At 41.2% G+C, this 27,807-nt stretch overlaps 1 protein-coding gene across 3 annotated transcripts in view; it reads left to right on the top strand.

The window, feature by feature from the left end:
• KLHL29 (kelch like family member 29) overlaps nucleotides 1–27,807 on the top strand; it is a 419,493-nt gene that overhangs the window by 325,743 nt on the left and 65,943 nt on the right. For all 3 annotated transcript variants that reach the window (XM_065055772.1, XM_065055771.1, XM_005510118.4), the window contains one exon: nucleotides 20,080–20,218. In XM_065055772.1, the coding sequence (XP_064911844.1) occupies nucleotides 20,080–20,218 (139 nt within the window). The remainder of the gene's footprint in view (nucleotides 1–20,079; nucleotides 20,219–27,807) is intronic.

Genomic DNA, 27,807 nt, shown 5'->3' with positions numbered 1-27,807 from the left:
CAGATTGAAATAAAGAGTTATATGTTGACTTTAGAAATGTCATTTGTCCTGTATCACAGTATTTGATTTCCTGGCACCTTTTGCCCGGCTCCGCAGTCCGTAGTGCAGATAATGTTGTGTCTCAGCGACCCCATCGTACTGTGGTACAACACAGAAATTCTTTCAGGTACGCGTGAGGGGGGAGCTGCTAAAAGAGTTGGATGTTGCATTCTCCCACAAAGAGTATTCTGTATTTCAGACAATCCTTTATTTCACATTTGACAGCCTCCAAAGGGAAGGGAGGGTTATCTGGACACTTAAATGCATTCTGGAAGGGGGAGATTCAGCCTGTATTACAGTCTGGCAGTCTACACATCCACCTCCTTTGTCTGATTTCTGTGAGTATTTAAACAATTTCAAAAATAACCCTTACTGAAGCCCTATTTTCAGTCTGCCCTACCTTTCAATGTAGCTTTCAGGCTCCAGCATTCAGACAGAAATCAATGATTCGCTCTCTTTAGAGAAGACTCATCAAGATTTGGTCAAGGGAGGTTCTCCTTCCCCTCTACTCTGCCTTGGTGAGGCCACATCTGCAGTTCTCTGTCCAGTTCTGGGCTCCCCAGTTTAAGAACAACATGGAATTACTGGAGGGAGTCCAGCAAGGGCTATGAAGATGATGAGGGGTCAGGAGCATCTTTCTTATGATGAGAGACTGAGAGAGCTGGGTCTCTTCAGCCTGGAGAAGAGAAGCTGACAGGGGATCTCATCAATGTTTATGAATCTCTCAAGGGTGGGTGTCAGGGGGATGGACCAGACTCCTTTCAGTGATGCCCAACGATGTGATTCTGTGATTCTGTGAGAGGATGAGGGGCAACAGGCACAGACGGAAGCACAAGAGGTTCCATCTGAATATGAGGAGAAACTTCTTTACTGTGAGGTGCAACAGGCTGCCCAGAGAGGTTGTGGAGTCTCCTTCTCTGGAGACATTCAAACCCACCTGGACACATTCCTGTGTGATCTGCTCTGGTGAATCTGCTTTAGCAGGTGGGTTGGACTGGATGATCTCCAGAGGTCCCTTCCAACCCCAACCATGCTGTGATTCTGTGAAGATATTGCCCCAACTTCACTCCCCTGCGCCTGGGACGGGTTGATGTCACATTCTGGATGCCAGAGGAGTTTGGGTTGCGCTGGGACTTGGGACCGAGAGCTCCGCTCTCAGGCAATGCTGATGCATATACTTTCTAGGTTACCGTAAAGACTGTGTCCTCCCAAGTTCTTGGGCAACTCGAATGTGTCCTTGATGATTACCTTTCCACTTGTACTTTTGGCTGAACTCAAGTATCCTATTTCTGTTATCTACACCGAGATCACTTGAGGCTCAGCTGCCATCCCCTAATTCCATATCTGGAGGAGCATCCACCAGTGTGGTATTTCCAGCTGACTAGTGCACAATAAGCTTGTTTTCTGCTTTTTGAGAGTGAGAAGCTTCTCAGCATCTTTTCTAAATTACTGCCTCTGCTGTGGATTACCTCTGTGACCTTACTTTATTTGAATGATTGACCTTACTTTATTTTATTAATTGTGTCAAAAATATATTCAAATGGATGTGCCAAGTTTGTCATCAGGAGCCCTGAATACTATTCTTAATATACTGTAGAGAGCATCAAGATCATCAGCTTGCTGTATTTTTCTTCCATGTAACTCCTGTGCACTGATTTGACAATTTTGGTCATTTTGCATGTTTCTGCTTCTGAGTGTCTTGTGAGTAACATGAGATTAAATACCAAAACCAATATAAATATAGAACAATTTTAAATGTTGAATAGCTGAAGAAATAGTGGCCAGATTTCATTGAAAATACACTATTTTCAAGAAAGCAGCTTAAAATATAAAATATTTCTTTGTCAACCTTCATATTAAAATATGATACTTGATTTCTGATTGTTTTGGTTTTCATTAGAAATGCTAATGCGAGTAAATTGAAGCTGAGAAAACATTTTTGAAAACTTGCAGTTGAAAAGGGATCTGCAGCCATCTCTGAATAGAATGTGGGAGAATGAATGAGATCCTTCTTCAGCATACTTCAAGTGAAAAGCTGAATGTAGTGCTGCCGAATGTTAGCGCTATTCTTTAAAAATCTGCAGTACAATATTCACTAAGTTTTGATCAAATGTTTTACAAATATGTGGGGTAGTTTGATCTTTTTTTATGAACTGGTTCTGTTATAGGGGCATTTTACTATTAAATGGATTGTCTTGCTAGGAAAATACTCTCTTTTTTAATATTCAGACTAGACTGAGACTTATCTTAGGAGACCAGCTTTAAGATTTTGGGGGTTTTGGTTTCCTAGAGCTGTCCAGGATAACTCTCCTCCTGATTTCATAAAAACAAGTGCCCTATCGAGTGTTTGTGATGTGAAGTTTGAGAAGGCTGTTATCGAACTCTGAAATAAAATTCTGAACTTCAGCTTCATAATAACTTTTTAACACAGTATCAGAAAGACGCAAAAGATCTGCCTGGAGACTGGCATTTAGCTATTGTGCTCTTTTAAATTAAATGACAGCTCATGCAGGCGTTCCAGGGCTAGGTGTAGAATCCTGTTATTTAAACATTGTCAAAGCTTGGGTTTAATTAACTCTAATTCAGTGTAGTTTCCCCATCCTCGCATATTCCTTCTGTCTTTCTTTCACTCCCTCTCTCTCTTTTCTTTCCGCTGGCCTTGAAAGGCGTTCGGAGCGCCTGTCAGGGTTACCGTGTGATTTCAAATGCCTCCGTGCCTGTTGCTGGGTGGAAAGAAAATCACGTCCCGGCAGAGCAGCAGCGAAGCATTTCGTTGTCAGCCGGGAGATTCGGGTTGCAGCGTAAAGCTGGAGCGCCTAGGCCCAGCCTGGCTGCGGATCTTAATGTTTCAGATGATGCATGTATGGGTTTTAAGGCAAACCAAGACGCGCTGCTTCTCCCATCCAAATCACAGGGGATGCGTTTGGATTTCCAGAGTGAATACGTTGTTCAGCACTGTCTCCATCAAATGAGATAGTGGAAGTCCCCATGTGTGTCCTCGGAATGTTGCAGGAAGGGCTCTCGTGCCAGCATGGTCAGCAGGAGTAGTTCAGATTAAAGACAAGATTCCTTGGATGCTTTTAAATAAATAAATTGCCTCCTATACATATCTAGATCTCTTCGATATGCTACTGTGGTTCCTCAGCCTCTGTGGATACACAAATTATCGCTCTATTTCTTCAATGTGATTTTTTATGGCAAATATTCCTTGGTTCTGAATGGTGATTTTGTAATGGAAGTTGAACTAGAAGAGACCAGGAATAAAACAGTACCAATTAAGGTTTGCTTTTATGTAGCTAGTATTCAAAAGTAGTCATCCAGCCTTTGGGTTGTAACCATTTTCCACCTCAGTTATGCCCAGATCAACAGCCTGGTTGTCAAAAGTAAACCCTAAACTTCCTTCTCTTTCTATTCAAATTCCCCTTTCCCTCTTTGCATTCATTTCACATGATTTCTCTTTCAGAGATTTCACAACTTTAATGGCTTCAGATGCCTCTTCAATTCCTCCCGGTAACTTGTCAAATAGTGAAAAAAAGTCACATGCTGATTTTCCCCAGATCAGGAGACCTCTTTTTGTCCTGATCAGCTGCCAGCATACCCACGGTGTCCTTCATGGCAGTGACTCCAGCGCCGGTGTCCGTGTCCCCTGGGAGCAATGCGGGCAGCAATCTCCGCTTCTCAGGGGATGAGAGTCAACCCAGCTGGATCAAAGGAGCTGAAAAATGTGGATGGCTAATCAAAGCTAATCAGCAGGCTTTCCTTTGTACTTAATAGAGAGAGATGGACAATCCTGAGGGAAACCCAGCTGTGCTCAAACAGATGTCCAAGGGAGCGAGAAGACTCTCCCTCTGGAGGAGCCTGTCGCTGGCTGCAGAAGGAGCCTGGATAACAAAGTTAAGGCTAAATGCCTTTTACACGGCTAAAAGTAGATTTGATTAATTTCAGCCCAAAATATGTACCCTGTGTGAAGGTATGCAAGTGTGTTTATCACAATTCAACTTTAATAAGCAGTGTTTTGAGGAGTGCTCTCCTGTCCTTACCTGAGGGACCAGTGAGCGCAAGGAAAACAGTCACATCCTCACCGTCTGCTGCGGTGCCAACAGAGGTGGACTGGAACAACTGTCAAAGCTGACACATCAAAGATCTTTCTAGCATTTCCCAGCCTTGAGAAAAAGCAACCCGCTCAGATGTTTTCCTTAAATATTTTGTAAGTTTTCCAAGAATGCCCTCATTTAAAATATACATAAATATATATATTTTAATACAGATAACTCAGTTGTTTTTCCATAACTCAAGGATGGCTGTGGTTCTTCGTATTAAAAACATTGATCCGCGTACGATACCATTAATACTAGGAAATAGGATGGAGTTAACACTATATATTGCCAGTTATAAACTTAAAAAGAGGTATACAAAATAAATACTTCAACTTGAAGTTCATAAAAGGGCAGGAGTTGTGTTACTTTCCAGTCGAGTAGAAGTGAATAGGCAAGTACAGCACATTGCTCTCTTTAGCTAGTCTTTAAGGCATGAAAAGCAATTTGTAGTCGTGCTTTAATGCCATTTACATTCCTCCCACAGTAATGTCAGCGCCTTTCATGTGTGTGAGTGTCTACATAACGTGTTTCTAAAAAGAAACTTCATTTGGTTCTGGTTTAAAAAGTTTTGTTGTGTTACCAGTATTCATGCAAACTACATTTCCTATAGCTTCCTGAAAAAATATACATGAAAGGGTTATTGCTGAAGTTTCCACAAGCCCATCATGACCAGTGGTTCAGGACACGTTCGGTGCATTGCTTTAGACGTCAGAAAGGTGATTTAGAGCAGTGTGAGTTAACGGAGACTGAAGTTGATGGGGCAGACGGTGCTGTATTGTGCCAGGACGACTTTGTTGTCACAGGCCCAAGTTCAGGCTAGTTGTAGAATGATAGAATAGAATCAGAATAATTGTGCTTGGAAAAAACCTTTAAGATAATTGAGTCAACCATTAACCTAACACTGCCAAGTCCAGCTCTAAATCATGTCCCTAAGAACCTCATCTACGTGTCTTAAAAAGTTTCAGGGACAGTGACCCAACTCCTTCCCTGGGCAGCCTGTTCCAATGGCTGACAACCCTTTCTGTGGAAAAACAATTCCTAATATTCAATATAAACCTCCTCTGGTGCAACTTCAGGCCATTTCCACATGTTCTGTCACTTGTTACTCAGGAGAAGAGACCAACCCCCTACATGCTACAACCTCCTTTCAGGCAGTTGCAGACAGTGAGAAGGTCTCCACTCAGCCTCCTTTTCTCCAGGCTGAACAGCCCCAGGTCCCTCAGCTGCTCCTCATCACACTTGTGCTCCAGACCCCTCACCAGCTTCGTTGCCCTTCTCTGAACTCTCTCCAGCACCTCAATGTCTTTCCTGTAGTGAGGGGCCCAGAACTGACCCCAGGGTTCAAGTTGAGCCATGGGGACAGCTGAAGTCCTTCCCAGAGGGATGAGCTGTAAGTTTAGGCACAGCACCGTCAGACCAGCCTGCATTTGGCCCTGAGCATTGTGCTGGTTTTCTGTAATGCCCTCAGACCCTGTCAAACCCAGCGCTGATACCCTGTGGTCCCGTTTGTGGTCTGGAGGTACCTGTTGAGCCGGTGCACACACGAGCTCTAAGGCTGAGCACATCAGGAGCATCACGTCGTTCAGAGTATGAACATCCATCTACAAAGAGGTGAGGGGGCAGTTTGCTTTGTGAACTCGGTGCTTTGATTAATCTATTCAAATATTAACATGCATGGTGAGGTAGACCAAAATATCCTCTGGATATATAAATATTCATATACTAACATCTGCCACAGCTGCATAGTTATAATTCTGTTTTCATGGGAGGAAAAAAGTCTCTTTGAGGAAGGTCCAATGTAGCAGAGGGCTTCTCTTTTCATACCTGTCACTTAAGAAGTTGTGTAACTTTTTAAAATCTTTTATACTTCCATTATTTTAGAGTTAGCCTGGTCTGTGAGGATTTAACTCCAGCGTAACAGCTACTAATGTTCCTGGAACACTTTTAGTATGTGTGTGTGAGGTAGGACGTGCTTTTCACGATATAAAACAACCTCTTTGATCATTCGCAGGCTGGTTTCTGGCACTGGCACAGTCCTGAAACAACCCTGGTTTGCACAGTTAATAGTATCAGGTTTTTATTATGGTCTTGACCTCTGCCCTTGGCACTTAAGAACATACTTTCCATTTTCGCTGGCTTGGCACAGTCCCTTGAAACTCCAAGTCCTTTATTTCTCATTTTCTTTTTTAACTTTCTTGCTTTACAATCTTTATCTATGGTTGTCCTGCACCAGGATGTCTTTTCACTGGGTTTCCTCCTCTCTTCAGTCAGAATTTTGCCTAGAAGTCTACTTGGCCACGTTCTTCCAAGAATTTAAAAAAATAACCCAAAAACATAACCAGCAGCATTGTTTGTCAGTAAATTCCATACAAATCTACAGCAGCTAACTTGTTACATTATTTTTTGAAAGTGTGGGGTTTTTTTAATGTTCAACATACTGGAGATCTTCATGGCTTTCTAATTTTGGTATAGGGAAGACATGGGTTTGGCGCACCACCAGACGTGCAAGTGTACGGCAACCATGTCCTCTTTGCACTTTCAAAAAGGACTTGAAAGAGGTTTTTTCAAGTAGAGTCAAACCAAGTCATTTCTGAATGCCCTTTTCCCTTCTAGAAGCTCTATTTGATACTCCACAGCTGTTTTCGAAGTGTTACATTCAGTTTTCTCATTTATAGAAGGAATACTAATGACCATGGAAGGGCTGGTTTGAGCTACTTTTTGGGTCCATCAACCACAGAAGAAAAAAAACATAAGAATAGCTGGAGTTCACAGTTCCAGTTCTGAACTCTGACTTCTTTTACTTAAACTAGTATTAAAGATTGGTGTTAAAACGATGTAAAATATGTGTGATTAAGACAACGATTGCATAGTCCCCTACAAAAGGGGATGTCTCTTACCTGCACAACAACCAGAGATTTAAAGCTCCCATGAATGGCTGTTTTACAGAGTAGGTGTTTTCCTTCCAGCTTTATCTTTTTAACCTTTGGCATTACTTAGATTAGTCAAAAGCAGTTTGACCTTATTACTTCAGGAGAAGTCATTGTTTCTTTTTATGACAAATTATAGAGAGGTTAAATTTTCAAGAGCTGTTAAGTCCCAAGCTCAAACGTTACTTGGGCATTCTGAAAAATGTAATCGAAATTTGCTGGGCTTTTAGAGTTCTTGCAGATAAGGACCCCCGAGCTGCTGCTTTATCTTCAGTTTTATTTTGCACTTAGAGCATTATGTGCTTTTTAAAAAGTTGCAGCCTACCCAAATCATACTTCAGTCTAGCAATTTAATGTCCTTAGGAAGGCACTGAATTATCTTAATCCCATTCTTCAGTGATATATTACTACCTTTAAAAAATACTGCCAGGAGAAAATCGCAAGTGTACAAGAGGGGGTTGAAGCATAAAGATGTAACAGTCAAAGGAAAAGAAGAAAACTAAACCAAACCCAAGACTTAAGAAAATGAACATTAAAAAGTATCAGAAACAATGCACATTTGATGGCATTGAAGCGTGGATCTCTATAACTGTATTTATTTCACAGTTCAGCACTCATAACCAAATTCTGTTCTCGGTTAAACCCACGTGTTGGTTAGAACTGGTAAAGTGTTAGTCTCGCCTACAAGGGCTTTGCAGCAGTTTAACTCTTCCAGTTGCTACACAGCCATCCCTGAGTTAACGCGAGCTCTGATTACAGACAAATAGATGCCGCCTGATGCGGTATTGACAGCGTCTTCACTGAAATAAATGGTCCTTGAAACTATTTTTTTGCTGTAAGACACCATTTCAATCATTTTTTTTTTCCAAATCACACTAATTTGAAAAGTCATTTAACCATCATTAACAAGGTGCATATTTCCAGAATTTTTTTACAAGAGACCATGTTTCAAAATGTATTTTATATTTATTATCCAGTTTAATAAAATCTAAATAGAAAGTAGATATGATAGTTCATTAAGATATAAAATGGTAAAATACTTTATTTTCATTTTAGGATCTCATGCTTTTAATTAGGTTGTTGCTATTTAGTACCAGAGAAACATCTTATTTCCTAGGTCAATGTTTCATATTCGTGTTATGATTAAAACAGTTTGACATTTTGAATAAAAATATACTAATTTGTCGTATTAATTAAAAATAATGACCTAGAAAAATGCTTCCAAACTAACCTACAGACATTGAGCGCAGTGAGACATGACAGTTGTGCCATATTGTCACTATTAATGACATCTTATTAAGCAATGTAAAAATGTAAAATGAATGTAAAAATGAAAAAAAAAACATAAAATTAAGGACAATTTTCGTTTTTTAAAACCCTGCCTATGAAACCTTCAGTCCCCAGAAAGGGTCACAGATACTTGGGAAGACAAAACCAACATTTGAAATATTGACATTTCGTGGGAAATGTAAAGGGCAGCTTGGCACAGGTAGATATTTGTTCTTTTTAAATACATGTTAGCCTTCTGCTGCCAGAGCGGGAGAGGGCGAGTACGCGAGAGGTGAAATCCCAAAGCCTTTGAAGTTTAGCCATAGATTTTTAATGAGTTTGTTCCCAGGGTTGTTCATTTGCACATATAAACTGCTAATACCATATAGTTAATTAAAAGTACCGCAGTTTTCATAAATATCTATATGATACATGAAAATTAGCGGACTAGAGAAATTAGGAATAATAAACAAAATTATAATAATTATCTCTCCTGAAACCCGTCCAGACACACAGCTCACACTGGTTAGAGACACCAGGTTCTCTGCTGTGTCATAGGGCGAAATATCATTGGAGGCAAAGTAAATAATCACCAACTATTTTGTTCCTGAAGAGTGCAAAATAGAAATTAAAAAGACCGCAGACAATCATCAGCAGTTATTTCATTGCCAGTTCTGGATGTTCCTTTTCTGGAAATCTCGTCACTGTATTTAAGGCTAAAATAAAGCAGGACCTAAAAGGCAGCCACCTTCTCCACTTTAGTAGGAAGCCCTGGTTTAGTGTCACGGGTCAGTAAAATGGCTTATGGATGGAAATGTATTTCCATTTTAAATTGGGCACCCTAGATTATATTCTAGCTTAAACCCAATAAATGAATCACTGGGAATACTAATGGGACTCTTCCTGGATCCAGCGTACCAATGAAAGTTTCTACAGCATCTACATCGGCGCGTTTCCGATTATCATCGTGAGGCGGACAAATCAATCCCTATCAAGAATCTTCTCCCTAAATTAGCTCCCGTTATGCCCACTTTACCTAAAGCACGTCCCCTCTCCAGATCCGTACAATTCCAATGTCTTTCAAAGTCACCCGTCAGCCCTGGATGTTCTTTACATCGCATCTTTAATGCTCCGATTCAAAACCAGCAGCAGGGGATGTTTTACGCTGTATATGGCTTTTCAGAGAGAGCAAGTGGCTTTATGGTCCCTGTCACCCTGCAGATCACGGCTGGGGACCTGGATATTTTGGTCATTAGCAAGCGAAGCAGCTCGTCTCTTAAACTAAAACAGATCTTTGATTTCCCGCTAAGCCTTCTAGAGAGGAAATTTACTTCCATTCTTCTCGTAAAACTTTACGACTTTGTCTTCCCGGCGCAGGCTGGAGCCCCGGTGAGGCTGTCACTGGAGGTGACGCTGTCATTGGAGGTGACACTGTCACTGGAGGTGACACTGCACCGCAGTCCCTTTTGTTCCCTCCCAGCCGGGGCCGCCGTCCCGCTGCCGGCCGGGGACACAGCGAGCGGGACGGCGTGTGGTGACAGCTGTAAAGTTACCGACGGCAGCGGAGAGAGGGGAAAAAAAGCCCTCGCTCAGTTAGGAGGGGGTTTATAGCTGCCTGTTTCCATAACTACACAGAAGGAGAAAAAACATGCTTCTTTCATGCTTGTCTAGATCCGAAATTGCCCGTTGTCATCCTTTCAGAGGTTCTGCACCTTTGCGGGTTGGGCTTAGTAGCGTTTTCGGATTATGAAATGATTGTGAAATTCGTGTATTGCTTTCACAGTTGAAATTTTGACTTAATCGCCGTGTTTTTCTGAGATGTCCCTTTGTTTTCGTTTGTATTTGAAATGTGTTACCCAAGTCTTATCAACCATCTTCATTATGTGAAAGCCATTCAGCTCTCAAAATAGTTTTTATAAGCTTGCTTAATTCTTAGAGAGCCCATAAATTTTAATACTCATTAAATAAATCTTTGTCCTTTAATCTCAACAGTCTCCTTAAAAATGTCTTTTTTTATGTTTTTTTAACTGAGTTGGTAAGGCAGCTCCTTAAACACTTATAACTTGTTCCTTTATGAATATAAACATTTGCACTTAAATGGTTTCTTACATTATCAACCAGTCATAGCTCATATTCTCTTGCCATAATGGACAAACTATTCAGGCAACATGGATACTAGGAAGTAACTTTGCTAGGATTTATACAGAAATAGTTCATATTAACAACAATGCGTTCCAAGAACTTTGGTTGAAAATAAAGATTTAAAAGTCCACGTATAGCACCCAATTAAGGGGAAACATGAGTTAGGCAGAAGTAAGGAGGATATATTGCAAAACATTTTCTATACGGCTACAACAATGTTAAGCTTTGAAAACTTTACAGGGCTTATTAAAAAAAGAAAATAATAAAGTGAAATGAAATAAAATAAAATAAAATACAATAAAATTCAATAAAGTAATTATAAAGTCTTTCACATCTTTAGGATAGGCATAATCTAGAGATTTGAAAATGTTATAAGTAGGGAGATATTCAGAGAAAATCTGACACAAATTATGGCTTTTTAACATATGAGACCGTGTTCCTAAAGCTAAAAACGACGTGGAAGTTAAGAGGCTGTTTCTGTGAGACCAACCTGCGCCCTCCTTCCCCCGCTACCACGGCCAGTTTTTCTGCCTTCAGATGTCTCTGCAATCGCTCCTGCCCAGCTCATGAGGCACAAAGAATAGCTTGTTTATCGTTTTTTCCAAACCTCTTGTCATTTATGATTCTGATGGAAGTTAACAGCCTTGTATTTATTGTTATTGTTTCTTCTGTAACTGTGAGCAGCCATGAGCGCAGCCACCAGCGATGCTGGAGCTGTAGGGCAGGGAACCAGTTGTTGAAGAGTTGTTGCGTTGCCGAATACACCGAGGGATGGTCTAGAATTGACTGGCAGTGTTTTCTTTCTTTCATTTTACATTATTTGATTACATTTATCTGTTCTGATAGTGTGATGAATCACTGGCTCTCATTGTAGAGACACAGTCCATACCAGAAGAACAGTTCTCTGCCCTATGAGATGCCCACCGGACCAAGAGATGCTGTCCCATGTGTTTAACCCAGTGCATAACAAACGCCTGGTACTCAGCCATCCACTGAGTATAGCGGCCTAAATACTTAGATTTAGTACTTTATTATTTTTAGATTGTGTATAATATCCTCTGAAAGGATGGGATTTCAGTGCCAATCATTTCAGTTGGTTTTATTTCCTTTCATTAGGCATCATATACTGCAGAATATGAATGTTAGAAAATAGGTGTGTTACCACTGGACGGTAAAGATGGATCTATTTCCAAGAATTGTGTTGATTACACTTACATACACTTTAAGAATAAAATAAGTTCTGCCCCTGATGAAACTGGGCAGCACTGCCTTTGTTTAAAATGGGCATAGGAACCCCCCACACTCCTTGCTAATTAATGTATATTAAGTGCTTTGAAGTTTTAGATTGTCAGGTGCTACACCTCATAGTTGTATTTATTTTTTTTTACTCTAATAGGTGCAGTTTGACTTGGGCGCAGTGATTTATTTTCAGATAAATCAGTGATTTATTTTCAGAAACCCACCTTGTTCTGGAGAGCAAGCGTTTTGTTTGCCGGCTGTACGTGTGCACACGCATGTGACTGGTTGCTGTTAATACACAATGCACAGGTTTTGTTCTTACACCACCAAAACTGGTCAGTGTTTGCCGATGGCTGACATGTCGGGGAGCCTGTTGATCGCACTCTCGCTTTCACAGATGGGTGCTTCTTGTTCAAAGCCTTCAAAACTAGGAAACGTTTAGCTAATGCCTTGTGCTACATAAAGAGATCAAAAAGGTCTAAAAGCTATCTGCTAGTCTTCTGCTACAAGCAATTAAGATAATACCGAATCCATCCCACATCACGTAGTAATAAATATTTTAGCCTTCCCTTAAGTGTGTATTGATATTCAGGGTTGCCTGCCGGTAAATAAAACAATCAGAACTAAATTTCTCTTTGAATCTGGGCTATTCTGTGTTTCCAGCGCTCACAGGTTTTTTTCTCCTCCTCTTTCTGCCTGTCTCTCTCTCTCTCATTTTGTCTCCGGAGAAAATTATTGTCTGCCTGGAAATCCAGTTACAGTACTAACTGAAATAGTGGCACGTTATATATGGAACAGGGGGCCAGGCTGGCAATGTGCTGGGATCCCCTGAGGTTTGTTTGCCTTGGCCAATATAGAACAGGCTGCAGCCAACTTTATGTTTAATTAGGGGTGAATGCTGGAAAAAGAAAAGGCAGGTCCTGATATAGGAAGCTGCATCTTTGTCTCAGCATCTCAGTGGGTATTTTTATGCTGGATCCTCTGGTCTTGCTGCTCGTCCTTGCGTGGATCACAGCCCCTGTTGGAAAATGAAAGCAATCAGATTATCTCCACATTTTTTTCTCATTCTTTGCATCCATATATGTAATGTAAATGCAGTTCATTTTGAAATCCAGTCACATACGCTCACTGTGCATTTGTAATCCTGTATGATTATAAATTAGCAGGCATGGATACCATAGAAGACTTTACCTTATAAATCAAAGCAGCAGAGGCATTCTAGCCCCCAGACTCCCCTTTCAATTATTTGTATACCAAAAAAAAATCTCCAAAGTTGCATTTAAAGTAGATTTTTTTAGAAATTAGGGGTGTAGTTCATCTCTGAATATAGTCAGAAATAATGCAGAAATAGTATAGGGAAATACCAATTCTGTAATGCGTGAGGGCATTCTTGAGGTACCTCCTAATGTCAGCCCTAGTGATGATAATAGCCTGAAAATTGTTTTCAAAACACGATATGGTGACTTCCCTGGGTTTTTAATGTATTTAGAAAGGCTCCTTTTCCACATAGTTGTAGTTGTCTTCCTTAAGTGAGTAATCACCACAGCTGACTTTGTTGTCCCTTTCTCATCATTATAAGGTGAGAAGAATTTGTCTGTGTGAACAATGAAAAATTATCTAGCACAATGGGGCTTCTCATTCCCAACAATCCTTTGAGTAGAATTATCAGATACAGCCACATATGTGTTGTTCAGTGTGGGATTTCAAAACATTTTCACACTCTCTAGCATCTGTTACCATCTCCTTTAGCAGCACAGGTGTGTAGCAGTGTCAACAAGACGAAGATCCGGACAGGTTGGTCTGCACTAGGAAGTCCTGCTGCTGTAGCCGCATCAGCTCGGAGTGTGACAGCTTCACACCTCATGTTTTGCATTGCTGTGCTGACAAAACCCAGCAGAAGATGCCTTTTGTTGCCTTCTTTTTTCAGAGGCGGGTGTAGCAGTGCCAGCAGTGATTCTTCTCCATCAGCATATGCTCCACCATGGTGTGTAACTGGGTAGCACAGACTCAGTGGTGCATGGCCTCCTAGTGCTCCCGGAGACACTATTGAGCTTTTCTCAGTTCATTATCTTAAGGGTTTATGAAAGCAAAATATTCTAGAGATGGCCACAAGAAGCTGAGCGTTTTTTAGATGCCTTTAGAGCAGGCTGGTGTACTGGAGAAACTCCATAATCAATACAGACTGGGAGAGCAGGGCTGGACACACTGGTGTCATACAGGAGCACTTTGCACCTCCGTCCTAAGCCATTAGCAGCCTTGGCATTCACGGTGCAGAGTCTGTCTCCTCCATCTAGCTGATACAAGATCCTCGTATAGGCAAGTCCCAGCTTTGTTACAGCCCCTTCTCCTTCTGCTCTTGATGAAGTTCAACTGGAATTGAGATCTGATGGGGAAAAAAACGTGAAAGTATTTATCTGTGACAGATTAGTTCTCACCTTTTGTGAAAAAAATAAAAGAAAAAAGAGCATCTGGTCTCAGCTAATTCACTACTACTCTTTCCTTGCTAAGCCCTGGGGAGAACACCCATGGCAGTGCATCCTACCTGGCTGAGCACGCAGAATGGGCTGGGTTGTGCATGACACACGCTTCAGTCCCTGTTTGACTGCAGAAGCAGTCCAGATAACCAGATGTATCATTTTTAGGGTACAAGAAGGAAACTGAAGATCACAGAGTGGTATCTGAAACATCGTTTCTCTGTTAATGATTCCCACAAGGCTTGGCTCCTGCCCCTTTTTCTCTATTACAGAATCACAGAATGGTTGGAAGGGATCTCTGGAGATCACCCAGTCCAACCCACCTGCTACAGCAGGTTCACCAGAGCAGATCACACAGGAATGTGTCCAGGTGGGTTTGAATGTCTCCAGAGAAGGAGACTCCACAACCTCTCTGGGCAGCCTGTTCCAGGGCTCTGGCACCTCAAAGGAAAGAAGTTTCTCCTCATGTTCAGATGGAACCTCCTGTGCTTCAGTCTGTGCCCGTTGCCCCTCATCCTGTCATTGGGCATCACTGAACAGAGTCTGGTCCATCCTCTTGACACCCACCCTTGAGATATTTATAAACATTGATGTTTATAAATAAACCCCTCTCAGCTTCTCTTCTCCAGGCTGAACAGACCCAGCTCTCTCAGTCTCTCCTTATAAGAAAGGTGCTCCAGACCCCAAATCTTCTATTACTATTTCGTTTAAGGCCAAAAGAGCGTTGGGACCCTATTCCTTGTCCTCAGTCACAAGTAGGAAGCTATTCTCTGCTGGTGTCTACTTGTCTTCATGCATCATGGAAGCCACCGTAGTCAATGGTGTATTTGTCAACTGGGAAATAACCAGCCCCAGCCTGATGATCATGAGACACCCTGAGGGATGATGTTCAGAGGTAGCTGGTCTGCAGTTTATTGTGGAACTCCCCAGGCTTTGGGGTTCTCTGTGTGTCTGTCAGCATGGCAGTGAGGAGAGAGACTTGTCAAAATTACCAAGAAATCATGAATACTTCTGTGGCTCAGTAGGGCTGGTTCGCTATGGCACACACCTTCCCATTACTTGTAACTTTCATTCAACTGCCAGGTCTTTTGCTTCATAATTTAATTTCTTCTAGCTATACACACTCTACCACTCTCTATCAAAATGAGCAAACGTGTGCGGTGCTGCCACTTAATGGTTAAAATGTTTGTTTTACATAACCAGAGCAAAACCTTGGAAATTAATCTCCTTACTTATTAAGGCAAGAAAGTAATTGGATTTTCCTTCTGGTAACTTTTCTTGTCTTTCCCACGTTTTCTGTCCCAATCATGAAAGCATGGGGCTGTCTGGGCAAGCACTGGTCTCTCGCCTGTTCTTCACAAGAATAATTAGTGATGTTTCATCAATTAGCCTTTTCAGTTTTATAGTAGGTTAGTTTTTTCCAAGCATTTTTTCAAAAATACTGTTTGTAAAAAGCATTTTTCCATATTTCACAGCTCATTATATTTTAGCTCTTGCTACACCCTTTTAAAACCTTATCTACTAGAATTTAAGTAAAGAGTTCTTTGTTGGGAGTGAAAAGAAACCTGAGAGCTTCCATTGTGCCACAGGAATGTGCATTAGAGAGGATCTTTGACAGGGTATCCAGTCTCCACTGCGCTTGAAATACAGAATAAATAAACTCAGGGAATAAGTTCCCTGTTCATTTTTATTTCTGATCATATGTAATTTAAAAAATATTCACTATATAATTTCTGTTCCCTTTATTTGATCTACACAATTACGCAGCTGTTCTTGGTCCTACATTTGATCCAAGGCTGATGGGCTCTTTCGTTTAATTTGTAATTTGTCCATTAATTAAGAGGGAGAAAATGTAGTGTGATGGGTGGAGCTGGGGACCAGGAATCAAAGCTTCTGGGTTCTTTCTGGCTCTGTTCCTGACCTGAGGAAAGTCACTTACACCTTCTGGCCCATATTGTCTTTGGGACTCTCAATATAATTATGTTTAAATGCCCCCAAGCAACGATATGAAGGATGATAATGGCAAGATAGAAAGTGCTTCCTTTCACAAGCTCCACAGAGATGTTCTGTTACGGGTTTCAGGTCAAGTCCCCTTTAGGTTCAACCACTACGTGGCTCATGTAATTATGGAAGAACATGGGGGTGTCTATTGTGTACTTCATGAGGAAAACATTCAGCCAGTCTTTGACTGAGAATGACTTAGCATCAGTGATGAAGAAGAAGGTAGAGAGGTCTGGCTTGCGTTCTGCAATCCCAGAGCGTGTGTGCGCACGGGGCAGGAAGGTGAATCCCTTGTGCGATGGATGCGAGAGTGTTTGCTGTGATTCACCCTGCTGAAACCTTGCACCTGAACTGTCCTTGTACTTATTTTTACCTCGATCTCTTAAGGAAAAAAAAAAAAAAGAAATCTGTAAGAGCAAATAAGCTAAAGGAATAAATAGGAAAATTCCCACTACATCCCCTTGTGAAAGTTTCGGGAAATTCCATTTGTTGGAGGAAACGCTGAAAATTAGGAGGAGCGCAGAAGAGGGACTAGCAGGAGACAGCTGAGATCATTTTTCACTGCCAGGCTTGCACTGTGTTGTCTCTCCTTTTACAACTCATTGGCAGGCATTATTACCTGGTGAAAAAAATTTGTTTTGCAACTCATCCTGAGTCCTCATAAATCATTAATGCCTGGCTAAGCGCGGTGCGAGCATTGCGAATACTCTGAGAATGAGGACCCGTTCTGGTATAACCTTGTGTCCAATACTAATGCCTGCTAGTTATTTAGTAATACAAAAGGGCCTCAGCGAGGAAGATCGATGAATCAATGCAGTCTCCTGACTTCCTTCTCCTTTCCACCCACCTCTTCTCTTTCTAGTTTAGAAACCGAGCTACAAAAACACGGGACTGTTCATAGTCATTTCTCTGTGGAGGGCACTGGAACAATTCAGGGGGACAAGGGGGAATTATGGCCTCTGAACGGCTATAGAAAAATGAGGAGTTTCAGTTTCTGATTAGGGCTTGTTCTGATTTCTGGGTTTTTGTGAGCCAAATTGCAGCCCTGCTCCAGAGCTGCGTTCTCTGGTTTGCATCCCTTAATGAATGCATGCAGTATAAAGCACACTGAAGTGTGTGAAGAGCACAGATAGAAATGTGCCCAGGAACTGCAGGACTGGATGTAATTAAAGGGTGATCAGCAAAGTCCAAGTAATCAGCTCATTACCTGGAGGAGGCATCTGGGGACTTAGATGCTCAAACCAGCTCTCACAGTTCTGGAGATAGCACAGAGAGCACAGCACCCGTCACTGCGGTGGCTGAACTTTATGCCTTGTTATTCAGCAATCATCTCAGCCATAATAATGCGTCACGGGTGGTCTCTCCTGTCGTGCTTACCCTGAGCCCACCTCCAAAACCCCCCCAGCCCATTCCGAGTGCAACTAAACCCTCTTCCCTCTCCTTTCCTGGAGCACAGGATCCATCTGTGCGGCTGCTTTTCGTACAGTTGTGGTCTTTTAACACTAAGGACAATCGATCATGAGCTTTCAAAGGTGGAAATGGAATGAGGTGAGATGGAGATTGACCCCTTGTGTAAGTGTAATCTTAAACTTGTGTGACTTAGTCTTGGGTGGAGACCTTGTCTCGAAAGGCTTCTGCAAGGAGGGTTGTAAAGGATCTTGAATAGAAACTTCTAAAAAGTGCAGATGGGGCTGGAGGACAGTAGTTGAGCAAATTTGAAAAGGGGAATGACAGAAAACAAAAATGAAAGTAGGGGATACGAGAGCAGCAGAAAGTTTAGAGGGAAAGGCAGCTGTCTTTATGGAAAAATACTTCCTCCACAATGGCCTCCAAAAATGTGCAACTAAGAAAGCACCCGGTGCTGTTCCTTTGAAACCAAGGTAAATCAGGTGAAACACCCCTCATGTCCTAAGCATCCTTGGTCCTTAAGCAAGGCCTGAAACATTCATGCTCAAGTCAGACTTTAGGCACCACAGCTCCAGCAAAAGCCTGAAACTTTGCTGCAGAAGAGCGATCGTTCAGCTCCCGTTTTACGTTTTCCTCAAAGTGTATCGTTGTGCTTTAGCTCAGATGAATTTGATAAAAATAGCCCCTGCTATAGCACCCACAGGACAGAGTGGTTTATTTTCCCCTATTATAGATCTGACACAAGCCTGCTGTTAATTCTGTGCCCTCTCTAATGATCTGCTTGCTCTCTGGAGAGCACTGACCCATTTCAGCACGGAATAATTAGGCTTTCAGACACTACTGTGTTTCCATTAAATAGACATAAATGTGCAAGGTGACATTTATTTACTTAGGCCTGAAAAATGTGCACCACAGATGTTGGGGCTTGGGAGAACTTCCGTTTCTTCTCGTGCAACAGTTGTATATTTGCATGTTCTCGTGGTGTTTAACCGCTAGTGCTTTGCTGAAACGATTCCTTTTGAGGTACATTTGGGAAGCAGGAGAGCACAAGGATTATTTGGGTCTTCAATTTACCATCAGGCCCTTTGGTGACGCTCGGGCAGCCCAGTGCCCAAGCACAACACTGGCATTAAACACAGTTATAGTTACACTCTCTTCAGGTCCCTTTTGTTTTGTGTGAGGAGGGACTCCATGGAAAGAACTGTTGTTGATTTACAGATCTGTCTGAAGAGGAATGTGTTCAGGGTGTTACGCTGAGAAAATGAGAACCTTGACCTATTGCAAACATAAAATAAAACCAAAATCCTTTAGTATTTAAAATCAGCTCTTTTATCATCTTGATCACTGGCTTCTGAGCGGCCAGACTATTGCCCAGGTGAAAAGTATATTACTCATCTTGATAGCCACTTTGGTCTGCAAAGTTGGAGGGGAGTCTTAGCCCTAAAAGTCCAGCCAGCATATAAAACATGTAGGTTGCTCAGTAGTTCACATCCACGCATGAAGACGTGACGTGCCATTATTTCATTCTGCTAGTACCAATAGGCTTTATAAAAGGAGGCATCACGCAAGGTAGGTGCTTTATTGCAGGATGGAAAAACTTTCATAGGTTATTTTAATCATTACGATTCTTTCACGATGTGTGAGAGTTGATTGTTGCTGTAAATGAAGCCATTGAAGGCTAAAAAATAAAAATGCTGTGATGGTAAAAATCCTTGGAGTGCAAAAAATGGGAATTGCTATAAAAGGCAGTAATTTATTCTCTGCGTGAGATTATTTTTTATCATAAGGATGCTTTTAAGCTAATTTTGAAACAACTGTAGTCTACAATTGTAGTCTATATAGCTGAGGTATATTGTAAGATGCATTGATAATCTGGATAATTTTTTATGCACTGTAATTTATGTATTATTGAGAAGTACTACTTTATTCTGTTAACTGAGAGGCTTAACACATTTTACAATGGTAAGGATAAGTTGTTTTTGCAGGTTTTGTGGTTTTATTATTTTGACCCATATCCAGTTCATATTGCATCATAATACCATATTTTTACTGATATTATTCTAGTACGTTCAGAACTTATTTGCATTTGGATAGAAATTCATTAGCTCTTGATTTTTATTATAACCAATTATTTTAACTTTTCTGTGATAGTGCATTCTCTGTGTTTCTGATTTGCTGATGCTGCAATATTTTGTTTTCATTTTTAACCCTTCCAAATGTAGGATTGTTTTTGCTTTTTTTCTATATATATATTTCAGTTGTTTAGACCTACTGGTTCCTGCTTTTTTCTTTTTCTTGTTTTGATACGTTATGTTCGTAACTTCTGCCTGTCTGTGTTGAGCCAATCTTACCAACAAAAATATCAGTTGTTTCCTGTTTCTCTACTTCTTTACAAAAAAAAAAAAAGAAAAATTAAAAGTAAAAAGTAAAGATAAAAAACTCTTAATGGGAACCCTGGCACTGTCTGTCTTCTCTGTTCTGCAGAAATGTTGAAGGAGTTGAACCAGCAACGCAGAGCGAAAGAGTTTACAGACCTGAAAATTATTGTTGAAGGCAAAGAGTTTGAAGTCCACCAAAATGTTCTAGCTTCCTGCAGCTTGTATTTCAAGGACCTGATTAAAAGGTTTGCCTTCCTTCCAGCTGTGATCTGCTCTGTTCTTTTGTAGGGCGCATTTGTGTCGCTTTTTTTTCCTCCCCTCTCTTGCAGGTTTATGAAGATTGAATCTCCTGTCACAGAGCCAGTAGCCATTCTTTCCACCTCCTCTGAATGTATTTCCAAACTGAGACTCAGACCCATTTGTTACACATCTGACTCGCACAGTGTAATTATTTCTGATCAGTAGAGGCTGGTTTTTGGCCGAAGAAAGTGTTCCACCACCGAGAGATCTGAGATTTAAACTCGGCCACTAATGGTGATTCAGACCACAACTAAAAACTATCGCTGTCGATGTTTTCGAGGGACTCTGTCACATACGACAAAAGTCTGTCCTTCGGGCTACGAAAAGCCATCAGCGTTCTGGTGAACGATGCTGAGACGTCCTGCTAATAAAGCATTTGGAGCTTTGTAATCCCTTCACCCTGAAATCTTTGTTACATGCTTTTACGTGGCTTTTATGGGCAAAGGGATTGATATTTTTATTATTTGGGGACTTTGAAAATAAGAAAAGACAACTGATGGATTTCTCTAGAAAAGATTGGAAATAAGACGATTTTCTGGTCAAAATATAGCTCAGTGCTTGTTAGACTGGGGGTAGCTTTTTCCTAGACACTCTAGCTTAGGGTAGGTACAGTATGTACGTTTTCTAAACATCATGTCTCCGCCTTCGCATTTTCCCCCCTCTGTTTCTAGCTGATTGATTCTAAACAGTGCATGATAATCTTTTTTTTCCATTACATTGATTTTTCAATTTGTATGCTTCATATACCCGCACAGGAATAAATTGGTACTCTCATATTATTAGTAAGTTAGAGTAGCAAGTAGGGGAAAAAAAAAACATGAGGATAACTTTCATTTTTCTCTCAATCATCAGCAAATTAATGCAGCTGCTGATTTTGCCTTGCAGTATTTTCCTGAGCACACTGAGCCTGGACTGTGCTAAAAAATGGGATTAAAGAACATTTTGCTTGCTTCAAATCCTGTATTTAAATTTTGCCAACTAACACAATAGTGACTGTATTTTATTTCAGGATGGCATATTGGCTGGTATCTCCTTTCAGTGTATTATGTCCTCTTGCACAAAGCTGGTTTTATAATTATGGATATATATTACATTTCTATGATATAACTGTGCTGACTGCCTTATCAATTATTCATAAAAAATATGTTGGCCTAGGAAGCATGTCTTTTCCCCTCTGTAAATCTAATGATTGCTAGCTGTAGCTATGCCAGATCTCTCCTGTCCTTTCTCTTCTGTCTGCTCATTATCATTTAATTGTTAAGGCTACAGTATATGCTCTTTAGGGTGATAAGGAATAGAGTCTATAGGGAAAGAAAAATCTTAGAATCAACTTTCAGAAATCCAATAACTGGCCAATTTGGATTTTGCTGCGAAGACATCTGTTTGTGTGCAGAAGTCACCCGGCAGCCTCTATTTCTAGCAGCACGCTGAGGAATGTTGCTGCTTTATTATTTAGTTATCAAATGGAGATATGCTTTAGATTGAACGCTGCTCTGATATGAACTCATTTTAAACAAGCACACACACACACAAACTTTTTAAATGCTCCGAAATGAGATTATGAAAGCAAAACTTTAGATTTCAGCATTTATTATCTTTCAGCTGCTTGCACAGGCTCACGTGCGGTACAAGAACAAAAGAGTGAAGGGTTTAGCCCATTTGCCAACCTCACCGCTTTTTGCCTTCTTTCACATCATCATCAGCAATATATGTTCCAGAGGTCTCCAGTCAGGTCTCTCCATCCCAGTTGTCTTCCATATATAACCTCAGTCGCACATATGTAACCTTGATGAAGGCTAATGGAGTTGCACAGGTGTATCCAAGGCAAAAATACCTTTATTACTGATGATGATGCTTGAATAGGGAAAAATCCAGCTTGATGTCTAGTTGAGTTTGCAAAACTGTCAGGTGAGAAAAATAAATATTCACCTGTAAACTCAGCAAATGTGTCTTTGCGAGACAATAAACTCAGGGCTATGGGATGGAATTTCTAAACACTTGCTTTTTAGAGGATACTTACAATGTAAAGCATAGTCCTTTTAGAAACTCCATGAAGTCAATGAAAGTCAAGGACTCAAGTTCCAGGAGGTACCCAGTATTTTGTAGGATCATGCCCTTAATAATACAAAATCATTATACTTCGTAGAGTCAGTTTGTTTATAAATACAAAACATCTAAAATCCTCGCTTGCTATTTGTTAGCATCGCCTTTGAGGTGGTGCTTTAAGCTTTATGTGATTTTAGCTTTGTATTATTATAGAAATCAAAACAAGAAATGGCAGATTTTCTTGAAGAATAAAGGAGATCTCTTTATGTTAAGTTTAATATAAAGGCCATTTCAATCAGTGCATGCTAGGCTTAAACTCTAATGCCATTCCAGCCAAAGGCACTAATAGGTCACCAGAAACATCAGTGAGAAGATGAGGTGCTATGTGTATCTATATAAACTTGCAGAAAAATAGTATATTTCAGAGTATTTACTTTGGCTGTTCTTTGCCACCGGCTAGTTATTGTTAACCTCATGTTCTGCCATTGATTCCACTGTATGTTGGAGTTGGTATCTGAAGGCAGAATAGAAAGTAGTGTCTCAAAAGAATACAAGTGATATGTTCAAAAACAAATAAGATCAATTATCCCCTCCTCCAAAATTAAAAGCAAAATGTAGACAAAAAGCATCATAAAACTCAAGGTATGGCTCATCTTGAGGAAGTCTATTTGACGAGAATTAGTCATAGCAGGGAAAAATATGTTAGTTTGACTGTAGTGGAAAGCTGATGACTAGGTTTGATTGACTGAAAGAATTCTAAAGTTATTTATTGTTATTAAACAAGTTTGGTAATGAGAGCGCACTTTAAGTCACCCTTAGTTTCTTAGAAAATGGTTAATTCCACATTCTGCTCCTCATCCAGAAAAGGTCTCGTTCCATGCGATGTATCTTCTAAACATACAAGCATGGCCCTCCTGAGGCTGAGTTAGTGCAGTCCTGAGCCTAAGCTCAGTGCTTGCTGTGCCCTTGGAAATGGGTTAACCGGTCCCCATCAGGAGCTGCGCCTAAGCCAGGACTCAACATTCACCTCCCTTCCAGCAGCAGCTGACCATAAAAACCACTCCTGGGCCTCTTCAGTGAAAAGGACTGAAATTCTTTTCACCTGAAAAGGTTTAGTTGTATTGGGAACAGCAGGTGTGAAATGTTCCTGACATCTGTTCCACCTTGCTGTGCCCACCAAGGGAGGGAGGTGAGGTGTAGAGGAGGGATGGGATGAGTATATGCCCAAGGCTGGTCTAGCAGTAGGACATATTGCAGTAACCTTGGGGGCTGTGGGGTTATCGCTAACAACCACAGGAACAGTTTTGCAATATATTAAACATATTTGGAGAGTGTGAGGTTTTCTTAAGTTCTCTTCATGATATCACATTTAACTTTTTTTTGGTGAATATTCGGGCCTACTTTATGACATGTATGGAGTACTTGGCCTTACTGTTTGTTCCTTCAGGCACAGAATAGATAGAGGAGTTGATATACTTTATCTGCACTTAGGGAAATAATGTGGTTATTTAGCTTTTTCAAACGATGACCCATACAAGATCGCTACAGTATAGGACTTTAGGAGAAAATGGATGATAAATAGCAGCTGGAACAGGGCTCTGTCCCCTAAATGCCATCTTACATATTTCAGGTTTGTTGCCAGCCACAGTTGTTTCCAGTCTGCCTGATTTTGGCCTCTAATTCACACCTATATTTTAGGTACTTAAGAAATCAGCCTTCCCAACACAGGAGCCTAATTTATGGTACAGGCAATGAAAAGAAGCACCCTGAAGGCTTCCAGGTGGAATCTTGTCTCCTAATTCAGGTACCTATGAGCAGGCAAGTAGTAGATCCCTCTGGAGCAGTGAGAGGTTTTTGTCTCTTGCTGTTAGTCAAGTAAACTTTAGGCCCGAGGTCAACATCTAAGTCAGGCTTAGTCTAACCTCACCTTCTAGCCTGCTGCTGTAGTGTGCAGAGAGGGAAACAGACTTCTCTAGGAGGCAAGTCCTCTCACCATAAAATAGGTGTCTGAGATCAAGGAAGAAGCCATTGTTCTTTACTCTAAATTAAAAGATTGCTGAGGTGCTTTGCTTAGACTCTGGTGGCAACATGCCCAGGGCAATTCATCCCATCTTAAGAGAAACAGTGTGAAGTGCCTTGTGGAATTGCTCATCTTTAGTTGCCCAGAGGGGAGGGCTAGTCACTTTAGTTAGGCACCTGAGTTGTAGTTGGCTAAAACTACACGAGTTATTCCTCCCGGAAACTAGTGTTTTCTGAATGTCACATATATACGCTTATATGTATACACAGAAAGAAAGAAATAGATCAAGAAACCCATCTCCAAAATACTGCTCTCTCAGAGCACAGATTTTTGTATTTAAGCCAATCTTGTAGCTACAGGTGCTTGCTTTGGGGAAGGAGAGAGTTGATCTCTATGTCTTTGTATCTGCCGTAGAAGAAGTGGTGGAAGATGAGGATGTTCTGGAAGGAAGGAATGGAAAATCCCATGAAGAGACATCCTTTTTTTCCAGCTGTGTTTGGGATAGACAAATACAGCTGCTGGATAAATGGAATGTCTGATATTTCCATAACAAAGGGAGTTTCACCGGAACATTTTAATTTGCTGCTTTCTCCTTCTTAATCCAACCCAAAGTGCTGGAATCTCTACCAAATATGACATTAAGAATAGGAGGCATTTGAGATAGAAGTCTGTTCTTAGCCATAATGCTGGCTTTTGTAAGCAGATTTTAGGTTTATTTCTCGGAGGTCAGTTACTAAAGATACACAGATCCTATCCTGTAAGATTTATCTTTTCAAGATGTGATTTTAATGGTGCCTTTTAATCTTGAAGTCATCCTGGCCACCTAATTCCACTAGCAGAGAGCAGTAGGTCATATACACAAAGAGATTCGGTCACAAGAAGCAAGAATTTTTGATGCAGTATAATCTGCCAACGCTATATTCATCCTTCTTTTCCTAAGGAGCAGAGCCAGTGACTTCGTGGCCAAATTGCTTTTCCATGATACCTTGCCTCTTTTTGAAAGTGTTTTTTTTCTAAAACATGGCTGTATATCCTCTCTTAGCGCTCAAAGGCAGGGCAGGGAGAAGTAAAACATTTAGGGTGAAAGGACCAGATTCTTTTTGCTTTACACCTACGCAGAAGACAGAGATGTCATTCTGCATTTTACACCATTGTGTGGAAAGGCAGCATTTGGATGCAAGACAGAGAAACCTGCCGCTATCCATCTGAAACAGTCTGACAAAACTGCAAAAGCATTTAGGTGTCTGGAAAACAGACTGTCTGGTTTGTGTTTACATTGTAAAAAGCCCAAAATGAGAAATAGCAGATGAAAGAAAAATCTACTCTTAGTGACCCCTTCGTGTTTTCCTGCTTATTAAGAACCTTGCTTTTAGCTCCAGCAGGGAAGGAGGCAGCGTTTCTACATCTGCATGCTTCAGCTCCATTGTAGAACAGAGTGAATGTGGAAACAAATTACAACATTTCTTTGTAAACGGAGAAACAGGGAGTTAAAAATCCGATGTTTGTTTCAGGTGCCAGGAGGGGTATATTGTGCCTAGACAGGCAGTGCCAGTGGGTTCTGCTGAACCGTTTAAAGGAGTCTGTGGGAATGGGAGTGTAAAATATTCTTCACCCTTTACTGCCAGGGTGCAGGTGTAAATTATGCTACAGACGACATTTTTCTCCTAAACGACGGACCGATAATTGCTGTGTGTTGGGTGCAAGCTCTTGGCACGAGGATGACGTTCTGCTTTTCATGGCCCCTTTCCCCGAGCACTTCGCTTGCTCTGCCCGGCCCAGCAGCCGCCCTCTCGGAGCCGCCTGCTGGGCTTCACATTTTGCAGCTGCCAGGCCTTGGAAAACATGTTTTCATCAACTAAAAATGTATCGCGGCTTACAAATATTCAGTGGTGTGTGTTGTTGGGCTGCCAGGCTGAGGAAGTGCCGCAAAACCCATAGCAGGTGTCGCAGCCCGGCTATTTGCGGCCTGGCCGTGGATTAGGAGCGCGAGTGGTGTGGGCTGGATGCCGGCTCTGAAAGGAGGGACGGATCCATGTGCCCCGCTCTCAGGAGGAGCCATGGCAAGGAGGACAGAAAGGCTTCTTTTCAAGCCTCGAGGTGCAGCACAGAAATTAAGCTGCTGCCTTGTAATGGCTGCAGCTTGCAGAGGCACCAAGCAGAATCACTTAACCTCTCACTCCTGTCCCTCATTGACAGCATCTCTATTTACTGTAGTTTGGGCTTCTCGCTCACATAATTTCTAGACAGAACTACAAATCCTGCGAATCCTATCCGAGAAATGACAGACTAATCACCTCTCTTGCTCTGGCTATCTGCAAGCCATGCAGCTGTCATACAACCGCTCCTAAGATGCCAGTGTGGGTGACCTACCTATATTTACTTATATCTCACAGCTTGACTGTGTTGAAGTTTAGGAGTGAAAGGGAACAGTTCCCTAACGAGCTACAGTTCAAGTTAAATGGATCAAAGACAATGAAAAAGAAAAAACTTCCACGGCATAGAAACCGGAGCCGTGTTCTTGAAAGCTGTCAGTTTTGGGCCACTTCCAAAAGCAAGTCTTGCCCTAAAACGACGGTAATCAAAACTCTGACTCCAGCGAGCCAGCAGGTAGCTCCAGGGATGAGCAGTTCACTTTCTTTCATTTAAATCATCAAGGATTAGCCACTGCTGGATTGGGATAATGAATCTGAATTAATGTGACCAGGTTATGATCATATCAGATAACGATCCCCCCCCCCCTTTTTTTTTTGCTTGCATAGCACTAAGTTTGGGTGACTGAAATACTCGGAGCAGTTCTGCGGGTGGTGTGGGCAGGGATTGATGGGATGAGATGAGCTACCTGCCCTTTCCCACATATACCGTGGCCATAGGTGATGCAATATATCACCTTTGATTGATGTCCGAAGCACAGAGTGGCTCTGCATCTCCCATAGAAAAGCACTGGCAACACCCTGTAGCTAAGCAAGAAAGAACCAGTGCCTGACAGGATTAATTCTAATTACTGAAATGCTGATTGGGATCTTTGGGCACTACCATAATCATAGTAGTAGTAATAAATAATAATTGTAGTTATTATTATTTTATTATTGTTTTCCCTCTAGACATTGAAGTGATGAGAAAGCCTTGGACAGACTTACCTAGAAAATTACTTGTATAAATTTCACCACATTCCTAAGAAACAGATTTATTAGCTGCATAATGCCAGCTCTTTGCTAAGCTGCTTTTTGATGGCGTAATAAATGTCATTAGAACAAATCAGATAGGACTTGGGTAAGGGGGCAAGCTTTAAGTTTGAGAATAAATTTTTTATTCTGTCATATTATTTTTAATCTTCCTTCCCATATAATCCACCAAAAAACTGCTTGCATCTTTTATTTACCTTTTAAAAATTAGCTGTTCTCACCCCAGGCTATTTTGCCCCATGTTTGCTGAACTAGGCTGCCAGAGATACTTGCAAATAAGTTCGAT

The sequence above is a fragment of the Columba livia genome, chromosome 3 (genome assembly GCF_036013475.1).
Source record: "Columba livia isolate bColLiv1 breed racing homer chromosome 3, bColLiv1.pat.W.v2, whole genome shotgun sequence".
Taxonomy (NCBI): Eukaryota; Metazoa; Chordata; class Aves; order Columbiformes; family Columbidae; genus Columba; species Columba livia.
The sequence above is the reverse complement of the archived record's forward strand: the minus strand, read 5'-3'. Positions and strand labels throughout refer to the sequence as shown.